General features: G+C 47.5%; 1 protein-coding gene across 2 annotated transcripts in view; it reads right to left on the bottom strand.

Annotated features, from left to right (window-relative positions):
• LOC138452876 (tetraspanin-4-like) overlaps window positions 1-19,272 on the bottom strand; it is a 312,157-nt gene that overhangs the window by 72,782 nt on the left and 220,103 nt on the right. For both annotated transcript variants that reach the window (XM_069605227.1, XM_069605228.1), the window contains 2 exons: window positions 1,896-2,024; window positions 841-924 (listed from right to left, as the gene is read on the bottom strand). In XM_069605227.1, coding sequence (XP_069461328.1) covers window positions 841-924; window positions 1,896-2,024 — 213 coding nt within the window. The remainder of the gene's footprint in view (window positions 1-840; window positions 925-1,895; window positions 2,025-19,272) is intronic.

Genomic DNA, 19,272 nt, shown 5'->3' with positions numbered 1-19,272 from the left:
GAAGAGAGGGAAACACTTAGTACAGTTCTCAAGCAGGCTGGAATTGCTCATTCTTGCATTCTTCGATTGTCCCCCAATTGTATAGCCAGTCCACCCAAGGTACTGGGCATACAATTGTTGAAAATAAACCTTGTTTCCCCATACTGCCAGAGTATCAAGTTGTCTGTTGTTCCCTCGACTACAGAATATGCCAGGTAACAGAGTTTAGCATTCGGACTGAGCAGTCCTATACCAGAAAAGTAGCAACCCACATATTGTAGGAATGATCCCTGGTTTCCAGAGTGTTGCCTCCTCTTAGAAAATTCCCACCTGCATGTCAGCTTCCCGAATAAGGCCATAACAAATCATACAGGTAGGCTGAAACACTGCCAATGCTTTTGATACATATACAGGCTAGATGAAAAGGGTTCTATGTAGTTCAATAACTATACACCTGACATTAACTTCACCCCAGATCAGAATTCAGCAAACCAACTTGAATCAAATCCACATCACCCAGGGCCAAAATTACAAACATCCCTTACCCCAAGACAGAATGAGACACCGATTTCCCCACTTTAGGATCACTCAACCATCCCCATAGAACAGAATCGTACAGTAAGTGTCCTAGGACCGAGCCACATCCATATACCAAACACAGAACCAAAGACACACCCAACACAGAATTTCAGACATACACCGCCCCCCACCCCCACCCCCATCACCCTCTGACACAATCACACACTTCTATCTCCCCGGGATTGAATTATACATACCCATCACCTGGAATCAAAATGGCATGCAGCCATTAGCCCACAAGAGAAAAATCACACACCCCACACACACACATTGTCCCCTCACCTGTATGACGATGATACATGCTGCGAAGATCCACACAAAAGAGATGTTATCGCTGACGTACTTCTGAACCTTCATATAACAGGGCTGTGGAGAGTGAAGAAGAGGGTGCGGGTGTCACTATAAGGAAAGCAGGCCCTAGTACCCCTGTGTGTACACAATCCCCCAAAATCTGGCCATGTCAAACTATGGAGCATTCAACTGCTGGGTGCAATAGCAGTGGGCACAAGCCAGTGCAGTGCCAGACAGTTTGTGTCGAGCAATTGCAGTGGAAGGCAATCCTGTCCGTCACACACTGCACTGAGACAGCCTGTGTGTGAAATGCAGAGCTGGGAACCAAATTAAGGGATGTGTAAGTTAAACAAAGCATAGGGTATTGTTGTGACAGTCTGAGCACGGAGCAATAGTGTGTGCTGGTTGCAATCATCAGAGGAGGGTGCAATGCTCAGTCTAGTATGTAAAGTGGTGGGGTGCATGACATGGTGGTAGAGTAGTGTATTGTGGTCGTTGTTGTGTGCAACACCCAAAGCACTATGTGCAATAGTTAGCACAATGTACTTCAGCGAGTTATGCATGCGACAATAATTGCAATGTGCAGGCTGGCCCAGTATGTGACAGTCAGCGTGGTATGCCACACTCCAAGGTTTGTGCGACAACCAAAGCATGCGACAGTCAGTGCAGTGAAGAGGGCGTTACCCGACAGTGGCATTTACCACAGTCAGTGCAGAGTGCGACAGGAAGAGCCTTGCGACACAGCCATTGCATAAGCGACTCAGTGAACTAGTCACAGACAGCCTTCATAAATGGGAGTGCTCCAGTGACAGTCAGTGCTTCAATTCAATAAAAGTTAATGTTTATGTGACAGCAACAGATCATTTGGAATTAAATGCTGGTTTGACCGTCAGTTGATTTGACAAATTGACAGTCCTTGTGTGGCAGGGAGTACCGGAATGACAATCAGTTCTTGCGTAACAGCCAATGTTTTAGTAACAATGAGTAGTTGCGTGATAGCCTACGTTTTTGTGTCTTGGCCTGTCCAAACACAGTGCGATACTCACATCCTTCCACCAGACATCGCTGTCTGACGTGCAGCGCTCCGTGACTTCCCGGCAGCAGGATTTAGGGACGCTGTGTTCCTTCAAAATTACTTCCCAATCCGTGTAATTCCCCACTCCACAGCAGTGGAACTAGGCAGAAAATGGCAAGATTATGGAAGCAATAGGTGGAGTGCACAAAACAATGCTCGCCCTTCCCTTTAACCTCTTCTATGATGAGGCTGCCCCAAGATGAGCGGCTTCCGTGAGGGAACATATTCAAGAGAAAGCCATTCAATCAATTAATACAAGGAGTATTTCTGATATGCAAAGAACCTATAACACTACAACAGTTCACATACAAATTACCAACATAAATGAAGGAATCACTTCACCAAAATGTCAGTATCAACAATAGAAAGACAACCTTAATCAAAGCTTTTGGATTTTGTTGATAATGATCTAATCAAGTTTCTTAGTAGAGCAGTTAATGCAATTATTACCAATATTACAGAGGACAGCGATCAATAGTCTGTGGGGCTTATTATAATATGATTCAATGTGAAGTTATGTGGTCTTCTAAATTGCAGCGTCTAATATTTACAAGTTCCTTGGGTCTTACAAGAGAGGGGGTGGGAAGTGTGTTGAAGTCTGCTTCCTGGGGTTTTTTAAACCACCCAGGGGTCCTGATGCCTCACAGATGCAGGTGCATGATGGTCCCAGGGGCAGTATCGGATGATGTACTGATCACCCTCCCTTGGTCCCTGTCACAGGGCTGGGCATAATCACAGGAAGTTAGTGCTGGGCAATGAGGATACCCTTGTGCCTCCCCAGCCCCATGGCAGGTCGCCTAAGGGTAACAACGACCCTCCCCAACTGAGAGAGCCCGAAGTTCTCTCGGGGCATCCCCAACATCCTAGAAAGGAAAAATAAATGCTTCACATTAACCATAGTCAATTTCATTCACATTATTGAATTGTTTCTGCTATTGTTACAATCCAGCCTGAGGTATGAAATAAATTGCTTTCAATCCAGAAACACACTCGGGATACATTAGTTTAATACAATTTTGCAACTTTGTGGCTTCCCGACTGGGTTATTCTGCCTGCGATAGTCAGTTATGCCTCATTGTCTCCTGGGAGAAAGTTCTCTCACTTTCAAATTCGCAGCAACAGTTTTCTCTGCATAATCGAAGGGTTTTAAAATCCCACAAGGAGTGTTTCCAACACCCAATTCACACGCTGAGGAAACAGGATAGCTGGGTCCTGCACAGGTAGAACTAGAGTGTGGTAGGAAGAAGAGAATGGAATCCAAAATGGAGGAAACGCCAGATCAAGATTTGTTGGCTGATTCATGGAATTATTTGCGTGAAAAACGCAGATTTGCGCGCCTTTCTGCCTGAAAATCCCAGTTTGAAGTATAGGGATTTTAGGGCAGAAAGGTGCAAAATCTGCGTTTTTCACGCACATAATTCCATGAATCAGGCAGATAGTCTCGGCCCATAAGCCCAAAGTGAGGCGAGAAACACACAGAAGAAGCAATCATTCTTAACTCCACCTCAATTACAAGACAAAGATGCAGACAGTCCTAGACATAAGGGGCGTATCAGACAATTTTACTCCCTAAAAATTGTCAAATACACCAAAAAAAGGAAAACAGGCAGTACAAATACTCACAAAAAAAGGAAACTGACACATCTAAGCTTGCCTCCCTCCTTTTGCCCACACAGCTCCATGGATATGTTTAGCCCAGTAGTGGGACAGGAAGAAACTACTATTGTTACAGCCCGATTCGAAGAGGCTAACACGTATCTACTAATGTGCATCAATAATTAGCGGAAAAAAATGATTGTTAAAATATTGTTGTTTTAAAGCTAAAACATAGTTTACTCGCTCATAAAATACTCCCATTGGGAATGTGACTTACCTTTTTACTCTATAAAAATAATTTTACTCCCAACTTAAAAAAAGTATTGGGAGTAGAATACTCCCACTTCGAAATCTTATCTTGAGCACTGGGTGCAGCCACTTCAACAGGAAGCCACTTGGCGTAGTTCTGGAGGTTCCATGTAATAATGACACTGCAAAAATGTCTCCTTGCACAGACATTATTACATTGAACATGTGGGGAACACCCCCGCAACTCCCCAAATTTGTTTCTTTTTTACATGGGGTGCAGCGGACATCCCTGCAACCCGTCCCCATACATAATGTCACCATATATAATGTCGCCAATGGCTTTTCCCGGCGACATTATGTATGGGGACATTATGTATGGGGACATTATTACCCGATACCGTTCTGGAGGCATTTGTGTTTCAGCGCCTGATGAGACAAATATTTAGGGGCCTCCCTAATCTTTTATTAATTCAGGATGATATGCACTGAAACTGCGGCCAAGCACAACATTGTTCTGTGCAGTCTTAAGAACCTGAAGATCGAGAAATGTTGATTTGAAATCAATGAGGTGGAGTGGCAACTCCCCTGACAAAGGTGGACTGAAACCAAAAAAAAAATCTGGTGAGGGCCATAAAAGGGGCAAAGACACACAAGCAAGGAGGGAGTTCTTCCTTTTTTGGGTGTATCTTAGTACTCTATCTAATTTGTCAAGAACTTTTCTAGTATGGTCGAATCGATGTGCAGGCCGGGTTCCATGTCATTCATCACGGGATGATTTTTAAAATTATTTTTGGGGGGATCCCCCTCAAACCCCCATTCCTTTTCATTTTTGATCTATTCCCAAACACCCACTATATATATATATATATATATATATATATATATATATATATATATATATATATATATATATGGGATACATTACTCACAGTAATCGTATTTCTGATGCTTGCATCTGCTTAGATTCACATGCTGTGCATAGGCCGACATCTAGTGGAAGCTACAGAGTATTACAGTTTGTTTTTCGAAACTCGAAAATGGGCGTCGACACAGGGCGTGCCAGTAATACTATCCCTTGTGTGACGTCCACTGTACCCAAGATCCCTCACGCATCTAGGATCCTCAGATTGTATTTTTTCTGACATGAGGTAGCATGAGGAGTAGCGTGAGTACAGATAATCCAAGCAGATAGATAGAAAGGTAAGACTACAAGCAACCATGCGCCTTCTCTCAGAGGGGAGGAAGGGTGGGTCGCATGTGAATCTAAGCAGATACAAGCATCAGAAATACGATTACGGTGAGTAATGTATCCCTTCTGAGGCTTGTGGAATCTGCTTAGATCACATGCTGTGCATAGATTAGCAAGCAGTACCTGAAGAAGGAGGTGGGATGTGAGAAGGGCCATGAGCAAATAAGTGTCTTAGAACCGCTTGTCCCACTTGTGTATCTGCTTTGGAATGGGTGTCAATGCAGTAATGCTGAGTAAAAGTGTGAATAGAGCTCCAAGTAGCTGCTTTGCAAATGGTGTCAAGGGGTACATTTGCAATGAAAGCCAGAGTGGCCCCAATGCCTCTAGTAGAGTGGGCTCTTGGCGTGAAAGGCAGAGGTCTTTCAGAGAGTGAGTAACACAGCTGGATACAGTTAATAATCCACTTCGAGATGGCACCTTTAGAGACGCGATCCCCCTCTCTGCCTGTAGCTACGGAGACAAACAGTTGATCTGTTTTCCTTAGCGGTCTGGTTTGATTTACATAGTAGAGGACCGCCCTATGCACATCTAGGGTGTGTAGTTTCACCTCAGCCGAGCTTTGAGGGTCCTGGAAGAAAGCCGGAAGCTCGATGGACTGGTTTACGTGGAATTTAGATATAAACTTGGGTGAGAACCTAGGGTGTGTGCGTAAAACCAGTTTGTCTTTATGGACAGTAAAGAAGGGATCCTGCACTGATAGAGCCTGAATATCACTGACCCTTCTTATAGAAGTAATAGCTACGAAGAAGGCCATTTTATAAGTCAGGTGTCTGAGACTGCTTTTATGCATGGGCTCGAAAGGGGGGCCCATGAGCTTAGATAGCACAACATTAAGGTCCCACCCTGGTGGTGGGTTTTAAATAGGAGGGTGAAGTCTCTTTACTCCTTCCATGAAGGCTTTAACTACTGGTACTTTCCACCACGAGACCTTGTTATGGGAAGTGGTGTATGCCGACAGGGCTGCCAGGTGTACTTTCAGTGAGTTAAAAACCAATCCTGCATCTAGCAGGTGGAGCATGTATGTAACAATAGTGGAAGGAGTGCAATCAACTGGGTTGATTTGTCTACTCTGGCACCAGATAACGAATCTCTTCCACTTGTCAAAGTAACAGTGCCTTGTGTTTGGTTTCCTAGATTCCTTTAGGATGTCCATACACCTCTGTGGTAAATTGAGATGTCCAAACTCTATGACCTCAGGAGCCATGCTGCCAGGTTCATTGAGTTGGGTTGCTGATGCACTGTTTGACCTTGGTGCTGGGACAGTAGGTTGTACCAGGCTGGAAGTTTGATGGGCTCGCACACCGCCATCCTGCGTAGGTGTGGGAACCACGGTTGTCTTGCCCACATGGGAGCAACTAGGACGAGCGTCATCGACTCTCTGTTCATCTTGTTCACCACCTTCCTGATGAGAGGAGTTGGTGGAAAAGCGTACGCAAACATCCCTGACCAGTTCATCCACAGGGCGTTCCCCTGGGAGTCTGGTTGGGGGAACCTGGATGCAAATCCTGGGCATTGTCTGTTTTCGCTTGTGGCGAATAAGTCCATAGTGGGGAAACCCCACTGAGAGAAGATATCTTCTACGACCTCTCTGTGTAGAACCCGTGTTCTCTGGGAGGGAGTCTCTGCTCAGAGCATCCGCTAGGGAATTGAGCTCCCCTGGAACATGTTGTGATGACAGGAAGATGTTCAGTCTGAGTGCCCATATCCAGATTTTCTGGGCAAGCTTGGACAGATTTGGCGAACGAGTCCCTCCTTGCTTGTTCAGGTAGAACATGGCTGTTGTGCTGTCCGTCCGGATTTGCACTGACAGGTTTAGTAGGTGGGGCTCGAACGTTTGAAGCGCCTGAATACTGCCAGAAGCTCTAGCAGGTTGATGTGGTTCTTGGCCACTGAGGGAGACCAGAGACCCTGAGCTGTGTGGTGGAGATGGTGAGCTCCCCACCCCATCAGACATGCATCGGTAGTGACTACTGCCTGTACTTCGGGATCGTAAAAGGGTTTTCCCTGTGCAAGATTCTCTCTTGTCCACCAGTGAAGGCTTTGTACTAGTGTTGGCGAAACGACCACTAGATCGGCCCACTGACCACTTGCCTGAGATCACTGTTTCGCCAACCATTCCTGCATGGGGCGCAGGTGCGCGTGGGGGACCAGGTAAATACATGACGCCATCATGCCCAGTAAACGCATTGCTTTGCGTACCGTTATTTGGTGACCGGACTGATATTGCGGAATTTGCAGTAGTATATTCCGAATTCTTTCCTCTGAAGGAAAGGTCAACCCCTCTTGAGTATCTAGGATTGCTCCTAGGAACTGTTTGGAGGTGCTTGGCACCAGGCTTGACTTTTTCTCGTTGATTGAGAAGCCCAATTCGTGGAGGAGGTCGATAGTCCTTTGAATGTTTGTCCTGCAAATTACTGGGGTTTCCCCCGTTATGAGCCAGTCGTCCAGATAAGGGTACACCGGGATTGCCTCCCTGCGTAGGTATGCAGCCGCCACCGCCAGTACCTTGATGAATACCCTTGGTGCCGAAGCTATCCCGAAGGGCAGTACCTTGAATTGGTAGTGCCGACTGTCCACCTTGAAGCGCAAGTACCTTCTGTGCGCTGGGAACATGGAAATATGAAAATAGGCATCTTTCATATCCAAGGTTGCCATGTAATCCCCCTTTTTTAGGAGGGGGATTACCTCTTGTAGCGTAGTCATACGAACCTTTTGGGGCTTGACATACTTGTTGGCAGGCCGTAAGTCCAATACTGGGCGCATTGTCAAATCTTTTTTTGGCACAAGGAAGTAAGTTGAATAAATACCCTTGTTTACCTTGTGTCCCGGGACGCGTTATATCGCGTCCTTTGCTAGCAGAATGGCAATCTCCTCGAGGAGAATCTTCTGATGTTCTAAAGCGTGTACTCTTTGTCGTGGAGGATGGTTCCGGGGACGGTGCAGTAGTTCTATACAGTACTCTGTGGATACTGTTGACAGCACCCATCTGTCTGATGTGATCCCTTCCCAAGATTGGGTGAAGTTGGAAATGCGTCCCCCTACTGGGGTTGCGTGAGAATGGACCCTGAACTGAGCGTCACTGTTTTGGTGGAGGCGTGCCGCCTCCCTTGCTGGGGCTGCCTCTGCCTTTACCACGTCCTCTCCTATTACCCCTGCCGTAACCCTGGGTAGACTGTTGGCTGTTGTTCCACTGTGTACCCTGCCCCTGGGAATAGTTAGATCCTCTCTGGGAATTTTAGCCGCGTTGGCGACGAAAATTACTATTCCCTCTCTGGTTAGGGGGTTTATTGGTTAACTGGCCAAGGGACTTGAGTGTCTCGTATTCGTCCTTGGCATTCTTCAGTGCGTCCTCGACCGCCTTACCAAACAACAGATCGGCTTCCACCGGTTTGTCCAACAATGATGCCTGGGTTTCTGCCTTAAAACCAGACTGCCGTAACCTCGCATGTCTCTTGATAACAGTACCTTCTGCTATCAATCTGCCTGCGTTGTCCGCGGCGTCAAAGGTTGCTTTTAAAATGCAACCAGACACGGCTCTACCCTCTGCGGAAATCCGAGCTAACTGGCCCTTTAAGGGTTCTGGTGCAGAGGCTATGAGTGCCGCGACTTCTTCCCACTGATGGCAGTTGTAGCTGGCCAACAGGGTGGTGGAGTTTGCAATCCTTGCCTGATAGGCGGACGTTGAGGCTACTTTCTTGCCGAAACCATATAGTTTTTTGCTCTCCTTGTCTGGAGGAGCTTCGGACGATGACAAGGGTGTTCCAGCCCTCTTACGAGTGTTAGTGACAACTAGGGAGTCTGGCTTCAGATGTCCTCTTATATAGAGAGGGTCAGACTGGGCTGCCCTGAAAAGTTTTTCAACTCTGGGATTGACTACTCTGGTGAGGTATGGGTTCACCAGGGACGGGTCTATTCTTCGCTGAATAGACTTGAGGATAGGGATGGTCTGGGCAACAGGCCTCCTTTCTCCCACTAACTCCTCTGCAAAGTCCCTCTCCTCCTGGACACCGTGGGTGTCAATATGGAAATGTTCTGCTGCACGTGCGAGAACCTCATTCAAGAGGGAAGTCGGTAACCGGGGCTTCCTTTTCTACCAGGGAATCTACTCTGTAGGTTTCAGGGTCTTCCTCTTCCTCTTCTTGGTCCTCATCGTCCCCATAGTAGCCCGTCCCGGTTTGCTCTTCTACAATGCCAAAATCTTGGTCCTCACCAAAGGAAGTCTCTCCTTGATACAGTGAGTATGGCCATGAGTATGGTTGTACCTCGAAGGGGTCTGTAGACCTCATCGGTGTCTCAAACCGGGGCTTCTTACTCAGGCGGATAGGATCATTAGAGCCTGAGGGTGTAGCCCCTTGTGGATCATATGAAAGGAAATGGTCTGGAGTTTTATCGTAAAAGTCAGCCAAAGAAGACATCCTTGACATGACCCTATCTATGTCATCACTGGACCATTTTTTGGAACTGGGAATGACTCTCTCAGAAAGTTTTGGAGATTTATCTTGAGTAGATTTGCTGCTTTTTGAAATATCAGCAGACCTGGTCTTGTCTGCCTGTTTAGGAGGAGTGGAGTGTTTCACAGGTGTGGAAGAGTGCAGAGGCTGCTTCTTCTGCTGTTTTCCCCCCTCCCCATGAGTGGAAAAGTGTTTTCCCTGTCCCTTTGTGGCTCCGAGGTTTTCGACGCCTGGCGTCGAGGATCGGGGGTAGAGTCCCTGTCCTTCGAACGTGGGGCCGCGCTAATCTTGTCTGCGGGCTCTGACTCCTGGAGTGCGGCTTGGGGGTGGAAGTCGTCTTCGTCTTCCGACGATCGAACTTCTGTTAGCCTAGGGAGCGAGGCACTCTTGGCAAGAGTGGATGATTGCCTGGAGTCATGCGGCGATCTCGAATGCCCAGAGGACACCGATTCAGACCGTTCTGTTTGTGCCTCTTTCCGAGCACTCGACGTCGTCGAGTCTCGGTTGGACTTCGTGTGTTTAGTGTGGGTGGTGTGTGAAGCGCCTGTGTCGCCGGGGCTCTTCCCCATAGCCGCCCTGTCGGACGACCTTCCCAGGTCGGGGACCTGCGCTCGGCTGTCTTTCAACGACGTAATGCCCTCGCCGTCCGAAAGCACGGCGTCGCGGCCATCGCTGAAGGCGCCCTCCGCTGCCATGGCCGCCTGCCTGGCGTGGTGGGCCTAACGCTTCGTCGAATGGTCCTTAAGTGTCTTAGGTTTAAACCTACTACACGCTCTGCAGTTCGCTTCGGGGTGGTCCCTCGGCAAGCAGAGATTGCATGTGGCGTGCCTGTCGACCCAAGGGTATTTGCGATTGCACTTGGGGCAGAATTGAAAAGGGGTACCCTCCATACGCACCTTGAGGCAGCGGGCTGTTAAGTGTAGCAAATGTATAAGGTGTACCTATATACCAAGAGTGTAGAGTATGTCCAACCCCCCACTCTCCCTACTTGCAGGGCCGAGGCCAGAGGCCTTCCAAGGCCCGGGCCGAGGCCCAAATCCGTCGTGCAGCAGCCGACGGTCGATTTCTTCTCCAGCCGGCGTCGAGTGTCGAAGTTCGACGTTGGGATGGGGAAGGATGTCAATTAATCAATATTTTAGCAAAAGTATGGCTAAGAGGCCAGGGGACTCCGCAAAATGCTTCCGACCAGTATGGCGGAAAAAAACAATCTGAGGATCCTACACGCGTGAGGGATCTTGGGTACAGTGGACGTCACACTAGGGATAGTATTACTGGCACGCCTTGTGTCGACGCCCATTTTCGAGTTTCGAAAAACAAACTGTAATACTCCGCAGCTTCCACTAGATGTCGGCCTATGCACAGCATGTGATTTAAGCAGATTCCACAAGCCTCAGAAATATATTGCCCCCCCAAACAAATGAGATGTTTTTTTTTTCATTGAAAAATTTGCGGTAAAAAACCCTGCAAAAAAACATCCCATGATGAAAGGACGTTGTACCGTGCAGGCCACCTAAGAAAGGGGTTGCTTTTCAATGGGGCCCAGAACAAAAGGAGCTGTTGCGCATGTCAAACTAAACATACTACATGCACACATCCTGAGCCATTTTGACTCCACACAGTCTATATAAGAGTTAAGGGCTTGGGAGCTGTTCTCTTCCAGGTACAGAAGGGACAGGATCAATTTTGCAGCAGCACGCTCTCAAACCAAGCTGGGAAATATTACTCTGTGACTGAGCATGAGGCGCAGGCCTGTGCGTGGGGTTTAGAACCTTTTCGGTGTTTTTCGATGGGGTACCACGTTTACATTAAAAACAGACCACAACCCCCTATACAAGTACTCAAAGTGGGTGGAGCGCAGGTCTCTCCATGCTTGGCCCCCATAGCCTCGGGATTGACAGAGTACAGGTGTGTCCTTGAGAACAAGGCGACCGCCAACGTGGTGACGGATTGCTTATCCCGACTGTCTGTGCAGTCGGTGGTAGACAAGGGGAGGAACGACAGTGAAGTCTTCATATGTGATTCATGGGGTTGTAATTTATTGGGGAAATCGTTTATTAAGGGAGAGTGATCCTTAAAATAGAGGGAAGCTTCCACGCTCAGAGCCGCCAAAGCGTAGGAAGCTATGGGGTGGCCCACCATGAAGGCTGTGAAAGACCCAGTGAGACCCTCTGCCCGATTGCCGACTGACAAAATAACTAGTGCTCTGCAGGAGTAGAGGGATAAGCATGATGATAATTCCTACTCTGCGCCACACTACTACAAAACCAGCAGCGATCTCAGTCGTAAAGGTGAAACAGACACATCCTGAATGGTACACCTCTTGAACGTAGCGTGGGGACAAGGGCAGGCTACGCTCTTCAAGAGGGGTGTGAGCCACCAACAAATTTGCCAAACGACAATAGTACTTTGATATCAAAACAAAAGAAATGCCCAATCAAGGTTCTTTAAAAAAATCGTCTTTAATAAGCACGCTAATAAAACACTAATATCCCACTCGTGTAAAGGAAGGTACAGAATGTGCAGACCTTTGTATGAAAGGAACACTCTGGGTCTGAAGACTGGGGTAGAAAGGCAATATTCTCCATATTAATGTTCAAGTTCAAAGTACATGTCTTTTAGAAATGTAAAGAATGTCGCTAGGCATGTCAAATCCAGGCCAGGGGGACAGAACCACTTCCGATACCGTGCAGTCTCTTTCTTTGGGCTCAAAGGCATTCATCCGAGAGTCTGGGAGCTTTCAGAAGCAGCAATTGGCATCCGGTTGGTAAGCGGGTCGACTGGGTCCAACACATGACGCGGTTCACCAAACGGCAACAGCACTTGGCACGAAGACATGCAGGGCATGTACATGTCGGCTAGAGCTGTTCCTTTGTCACTGGGTTGCTATGACAACCAGTTCTTGGTCTCAAAGGATACGTTAAGTCCTTACTCTGCCCTTCCAAGTTGGAAAGGCTACCAGAGAGAACTTAAAGAGCACAGAGTGCTGGTCACCAGTGTTCAGGAAGCAGGCAGGCCTTGCCCAAAACGGTGGTCACCCCAAATGGTCCTCTCGGATGGTTGAGGGGAACGTCTTGTTCCTTTCCTGGACGTCTATCTTCATCTTTATAGCAGATGATCTTGAGCAGATTGTACCCCAATAAAGTTCCAGCAAAATCCTTCTTCTGAAGGCTACAGAAATTAAAGGGGGGGTCTCATACTGTCATCAAAAGTGGGGCTCACCTGTGCATCGAGGTCCGATTCGCCGGAGGAGAGGTCGGATCCGGAAAGAGTCGTCGCCGAGAGATCAGGCGTTCCTTTTTTTGTGAAGAGGTAAGGTCTGTTCCGGGAGCTCGCCACAATTGTCGTGCTGAGTAACAGTCACAGACAGAAATGACAATCCCCCTGTGCAGACCACGGAGGGGAAAAAGCCTGTGGCACAAAAAACCCCTATAGATGGAATGGCAAGAAGGTGTGAAGGATATGGCTTGTCCGATCCCGTAGGATGATTTGGATAAATCAGGTACGTTGAAAGTAACTGTTCTTTCTGTAATCCAGATCCAAAAAGAATGATGGAGATCCAGCGGACGAAGAATAGACACTGCAGACTGGGAATTGTAGTTCTGAAGAAAGAATGGTGGGCGAAAGAGTACCAGAAACAGGAAGAGGAAATTTAGTGGAATTAGCGCTAACGGTCACCGAACCAACGTGTAAAAAGAGAAACCCCTGTAATAGGAAACTTCTTACCCGTAGAAAGAAGACACCGAAACGGGAGCTAAGTGATCAGAACACCTGGGAACGCCTGTAAGGAAAGTAAGGGAAACAAAGGGAAAGAATGAAGCAGAGTAAAAAAGGCGGCGAGCTCCGCGACTGAAAGTGAAAGTAAACAAAGACCGAAATCCTAGAAATGCTGCGTGAGGAAAAGGGAAACAACAGTAGACAGATAGGCAGAAGGAATAGCTCTGGAAGGAACGCTACGGAGGGCTTTAGGAAGAAACGAAGGAAAGCTGGAACTACGAGAGATCCAGAGAGCGAGGAAACCGCAACACAGTTGCAACGCACTGAGGGGGCGTGGCTTCCCTGCATTTAAAGGGGAAGAGATTCATAGTTGCAGAGAGGTAAAAACAGGACTAGCGGAGTTTCCACCGGGACCACATCTTCCATGAACCTCCTTTCATGACAGTATGTCCCCTTCTTGGGGGGACGGGCCCGGGTTTACCCGGGTGAAGGGCATAGAACCGTCTTAGACATCTGGGAGCGGAAATGTTGGTGACAGGTTCCCAAGAGTCTTCCGCGTGAGAATATCCTTTCCAATGGACCAGGTACTGTAGTCTACCTCTGTGGTAGCGAGAATCCAGAATACGTTCCACCTCAGACTTCTGGCTCCGGTTTCTTCCCTTGCAATTTAAAGACCTTCTTCCGATGGTGGGGATCCGGGAGATAGGTCTTTAGCAAGGAGGAATGAAAGACTGGGTGAACTCTGCCTAGCTGAGAAGGCAGTCTCAGCCGAAAAGCCACCGGATTGATGCGGGCCGTAATGGAGAAGGGACCCAAAAACCTGGGGCTGAACTTGGAAGGACGAGTCCATCTAGGTAAGTATTTTGTTGATAGCCATACCTTATCTCCCACTTGCCATCCTGGAGTCTGAGTGCGGTGAGCATTTGCTTGGAGCTTATATCGGAGACGACTCTCCTGTAAATTAGTGATGGAATGCTTTTGTATCCTAGCAATGTCATCAAGAAGGGAGTCCACCGAGGGAATAGAAGAACCGGGGATGTTACTCAAAGGGAAAGAACGAGGATGACGGCCAAAAACACAAAAAAACGGCGACATCTTGATAGCCGAATGAACAGTGTTATTGTACGAAAATTCTGCCATGGAGAGGAGAGATGCCCAATTGTCCTGTTGTTCATTGGCGAAACAACGCAGATATTGTTCCATGGTTGCGTTGAGTCGCTCCGTTTGGCCATTGGACTGAGGATGGTATCCGGAAGTAAGAGCTCTTTCTACTCCTAAAAGAGCGCATAACGTCTTCCAAAATGCTGAGGTAAATTGCGAACCTCTGTCTGACAGGATTGTTTCTGGTAGACCATGGAGACGTACCACGTCTCTCAAAAATACTTGTGCCATTTCGGGAGCAGATGGAATCCCTTTTAAGGGAGAAAAATGACACATCTTGCTGAAACTGTCGATTGTGACCATGATCGCTGTGAATCCCTTTGACCTGGGAAGATCCACCACAAAATCAGTAGAGACATGAGACCATGGCGTCAAAGGTAGTCTTGGTTGATGTAACAAACCCGCCGGTTTAGATGTGGATCCCTTACTTCTGGCACAGATAGGGCAGGAAAGAACATAAAGTTTGATGTCAGTAAACATCTTCGGCCACCAGAACATCCGACTTATGAGTTCGGATGTGGCGGTGACACCCCTATGTCCCGCTATCATGGAATCGTGACCCCAATGAAGGATTTGTGTTCGTAACCTAGCATCTGGAATGAAAAGTCTTCCCTGGTAAAACCATAGATCTTCTTTGGTAGTTAATTGGCTTGATAGACTTCTAGGAAGCGGCAGTAGGGCTTCTGGAGAGGCTTTCTTGACGTCTATCAAGAATTTCGAAATGACCTGTATAAAACGGACTTTGGGAAACAACACCTCGCCTTCAAAAGGTGGATTATTGAAGGAATTAGGACTGCGAGATAAACTATCGGCTAGGATATTCTTACTTCCTGGAAGGTATGTTATGTAAAAATCATATTGGGCAAAGAAGTACGCCCATCTGGCTTGGCGGGAATTCCTGCACTCCATGTTTTGAAGCACCTTGAGATTACTGTGATCAGTGCGTATCTCGAACTGATGTTTTGATCCTTGGAGAAGATGTCTCCATTCAGTGCAGGCTTGTTTAATGGCCAACAATTCCTTTTCGATTACTGAGTAGTTGATCTCGCTGGGACATAGAGTGCGAGAGAGGTATGCGATCGGATGTTCCACTCCATTATGTTCTTGCTTAAGCACAGCTCCTAGGGCTCCCGCAGAGGCATCAGTCTCCACGATAAAAGGTCGACTCTGATCAGGTTGTTTCAGGATGGGTGCAGAACAAAAGGCTTGCTTAAGCCCGCAGAATGTCTGTTCTGCTAAAGAATTCCATTCGAACCGAACATCTTTCTTTAACAAGGCTGTGATAGGTAGTACCCGCTCTGAGAAGTTGGCGATAAATCTCCTGTAAAAATTGGAAAGACCTAAAAAGGCTTGTACCTCTTTTACATTGCAAGGAGAGGGCCAGGCAAGAATTGCGGAAACCTTCTTGGGATCCATCTCAACTCCTTGTTCGGATAGTATAAAACCTAGATAGGGTACTGAGGATACTGCAATGAGACATTTCTCCGGTTTTGCTAACAGCTGATGACGTCTCAAACGCTGCATGACCTCCATGAGATGAGCCTGATGTTGGCGAGGGTTTCGCGAAAAAACCAGAATGTCATCTAAATATATGATAACTGAGATAAACAGAAGGTCAGCGAAAAGGTGATCCATAAACCTCTGAAAGGCTGCCGGGGCGTTGACTAGGCCAAAGGGCATCACCCGGTATTCATACAATCCAAAAGGAGTACGGAACGCCGTCTTCCATTCGTCCCCTTCTTTAATCCTGAGAAGGTGGTAGGCACCCCTGAGGTCTAGTTTGCTGAACACACGAGATCCTTCTACGGCTTCCAATATATCCCTTATGAGGGGCATTGGGTAGCGGTCCTTTACTGTGATTTTATTCAGGCCCCTATAATCAATACAAGGACGTAACTCTTTCGAATCTTTCTTGGAAATGAAAAATAAGGACGCCCCAGCTGGAGACTTAGATGGTCGTATGAGGCCGTTTTGAAGATTTTGGTCTAAATACTCTCTTAGTGCTTGTTTTTCAGGAATGGTTAATGAAAACATACGCCCGAATGGGACCGAAGAGCCAGGCAGAATTTCTATTGCACAGTCTTCGGGTCTGTGTGGAGGCAAAGTCTTAGGTAACTTGTCTTCGAATACGTCTACAAACTCTTGGAAGATAGAATGAATATGATGGACTGAAAATGAATCTGATGATAAGGACGGAAAGGTCACCACAGCTTCTTTTGTCTTGTTAAAAACTTCGCTTCGGAATACTCCGCATCGTTGATCACAGTATTCAGATTCAAATTTCAGGGTGTTAAGAGACCAGTTGATCGTCGGGTTGTGTCTGCGAAGCCACGGAATTCCCAGAATGATTGGGAAGTGGGCTGCTCTTATAACATCAAAAGTGAGAGTTTCGTGATGATGAGAGATACAAAGCTGAAGGTCCATTGCAGCCTGAACTATGGGTCCAGAACTTAACGGACGGCCATCCACACCTTCTACCTTCTGTTCTTCCGGTTTATCAACAAGATGGATGCCTTCTTGTTTGGCCCAATGGATATCAATGAAGTTTCCTGCAGCTCCACTGTCAATAAGGGCTAAGACTTTTTTTTTTTTTTGTTGATTCTTCTTGGATATTGTTGCTTGAAGAACCATGAGGCGAGAGTCCTCTCCTGAAGTTTGTGCACAAGGTGAGCCTTTGACTGAACCCCGGTAAGTGGCTCCTTCTAAAACCGGGGTCCGTCGTTTCCCCGACGCCGTGGAGGCACTTCAGGACAATCCCTCAACAGGTGAGAATCAGAGGCGCAGTAAAGACATAGACCCTTGTCCCGGCGTCGGCTTCGTTCTGTAGATGACAAAGGTCCCCTGGCCGTGCCGACTTGCATCGGTTCGTCACCAGTACGGTTTGATGATTGTGGTAGGGATGAAGGAGATCCGGATACAGGTAACACTGGGTTTCGGCTCTTCTTCTTCTCGGATCTACGCTCCGACATCCTGTATTCGATTTGAAGTACCAGCGTAAAAAGATCAGCCAAAGTAGTAGGTCTGGGTACTCGCGCCAATTCGTCTTTCAGATCCTCATGCAAGCCCCGTCTGAACGCTGTATATTGGACAGGTTCAGGCCAATCTACTTCTGCAGCTAGCCGTTTGAAACTTGAGATATATGACAAAAGATCCATTGTACCCTGTTTAATATCAAACAAGGCTTCGCCGGCAGCAATTCCGATCTCTTGTCTCTCAAAAGTCTGTCGGAAAAGTGTAGTGAAGGCGTGGTAGTCTTGTAGAATCGGATTATTGGATGTAACCAATGGGGTGGCCCATGCTAGGGCATTTCCAATCATGTTAGAGACGAGAAACCCCACTCTGGTGCGATCCGAAGCGTAGGTAGCCGGCCTAAATGTGAAATATACCATACAGGCATCCAGGAACTCCTTGACTCTCTTGGGTGCTCCATCAAACTTCCCAACTGCTAGAGACAAGGGTGGAAGATCAGTCTGGTGGGCTTCTCTGGCAGCTACTATCTGGCGAAGAGTTGCATTTTCAGCCTTAACTCCCTGCACTTCCATAGACAGGGTCTGAACAGCGTTCAGCAACTCCTGGACCTGTTCTGCCGTAGCCATCTTTCGGCGTTGCAAACTGTCATCAAAAGTGGGGCTCACCTGTGCATCGAGGTCCGATTCGCCGGAGGAGAGGTCGGATCCGGAAAGAGTCGTCGCCGAGAGATCAGGCGTTCCTTTTTTTGTGAAGAGGTAAGGTCTGTTCCGGGAGCTCGCCACAATTGTCGTGCTGAGTAACAGTCACAGACAGAAATGACAATCCCCCTGTGCAGACCACGGAGGGGAAAAAGCCTGTGGCACAAAAAACCCCTATAGATGGAATGGCAAGAAGGTGTGAAGGATATGGCTTGTCCGATCCCGTAGGATGATTTGGATAAATCAGGTACGTTGAAAGTAACTGTTCTTTCTGTAATCCAGATCCAAAAAGAATGATGGAGATCCAGCGGACGAAGAATAGACACTGCAGACTGGGAATTGTAGTTCTGAAGAAAGAATGGTGGGCGAAAGAGTACCAGAAACAGGAAGAGGAAATTTAGTGGAATTAGCGCTAACGGTCACCGAACCAACGTGTAAAAAGAGAAACCCCTGTAATAGGAAACTTCTTACCCGTAGAAAGAAGACACCGAAACGGGAGCTAAGTGATCAGAACACCTGGGAACGCCTGTAAGGAAAGTAAGGGAAACAAAGGGAAAGAATGAAGCAGAGTAAAAAAGGCGGCGAGCTCCGCGACTGAAAGTGAAAGTAAACAAAGACCGAAATCCTAGAAATGCTGCGTGAGGAAAAGGGAAACAACAGTAGACAGATAGGCAGAAGGAATAGCTCTGGAAGGAACGCTACGGAGGGCTTTAGGAAGAAACGAAGGAAAGCTGGAACTACGAGAGATCCAGAGAGCGAGGAAACCGCAACACAGTTGCAACGCACTGAGGGGGCGTGGCTTCCCTGCATTTAAAGGGGAAGAGATTCATAGTTGCAGAGAGGTAAAAACAGGACTAGCGGAGTTTCCACCGGGACCACATCTTCCATGAACCTCCTTTCATGACACATACCTTTATATACTGTCTAACATAGGATTGGTCGATTTCAAGCCTTGAATAAGAATCCAATACTGACTGCTGTGATCAGTGTCATGGTCTGGCGATGTCCGTCTCAGAATGCTTTGTCGGCTAGAAGTGAGGAAGGATCAGAGGGCATGCGAGTGGCCTAAGAAAGCCAAATATGGTGGAAGCATTCTCTGGGCGTTCACTACTCTCTTGTCTACTATGACTCTCCCCTTCTCCTTGCATGTCTGCTCCATCAAATGGGACTCCAGTGGTGTGGCTTCCCTCTTGCTGGCAGAGCTTGTCCTTTGAAGCCCTGGACTACGCCTCACCCCTTGAGGGCATATCCTGTTCTCCG

The sequence above is a fragment of the Ambystoma mexicanum genome, chromosome 1p (assembly GCF_040938575.1).
Source record: "Ambystoma mexicanum isolate Mex_15411 chromosome 1p, UKY_AmexF1_1, whole genome shotgun sequence".
NCBI classification, from domain to species: Eukaryota; Metazoa; Chordata; class Amphibia; order Caudata; family Ambystomatidae; genus Ambystoma; species Ambystoma mexicanum.
The sequence above is the reverse complement of the archived record's forward strand: the minus strand, read 5'-3'. Positions and strand labels throughout refer to the sequence as shown.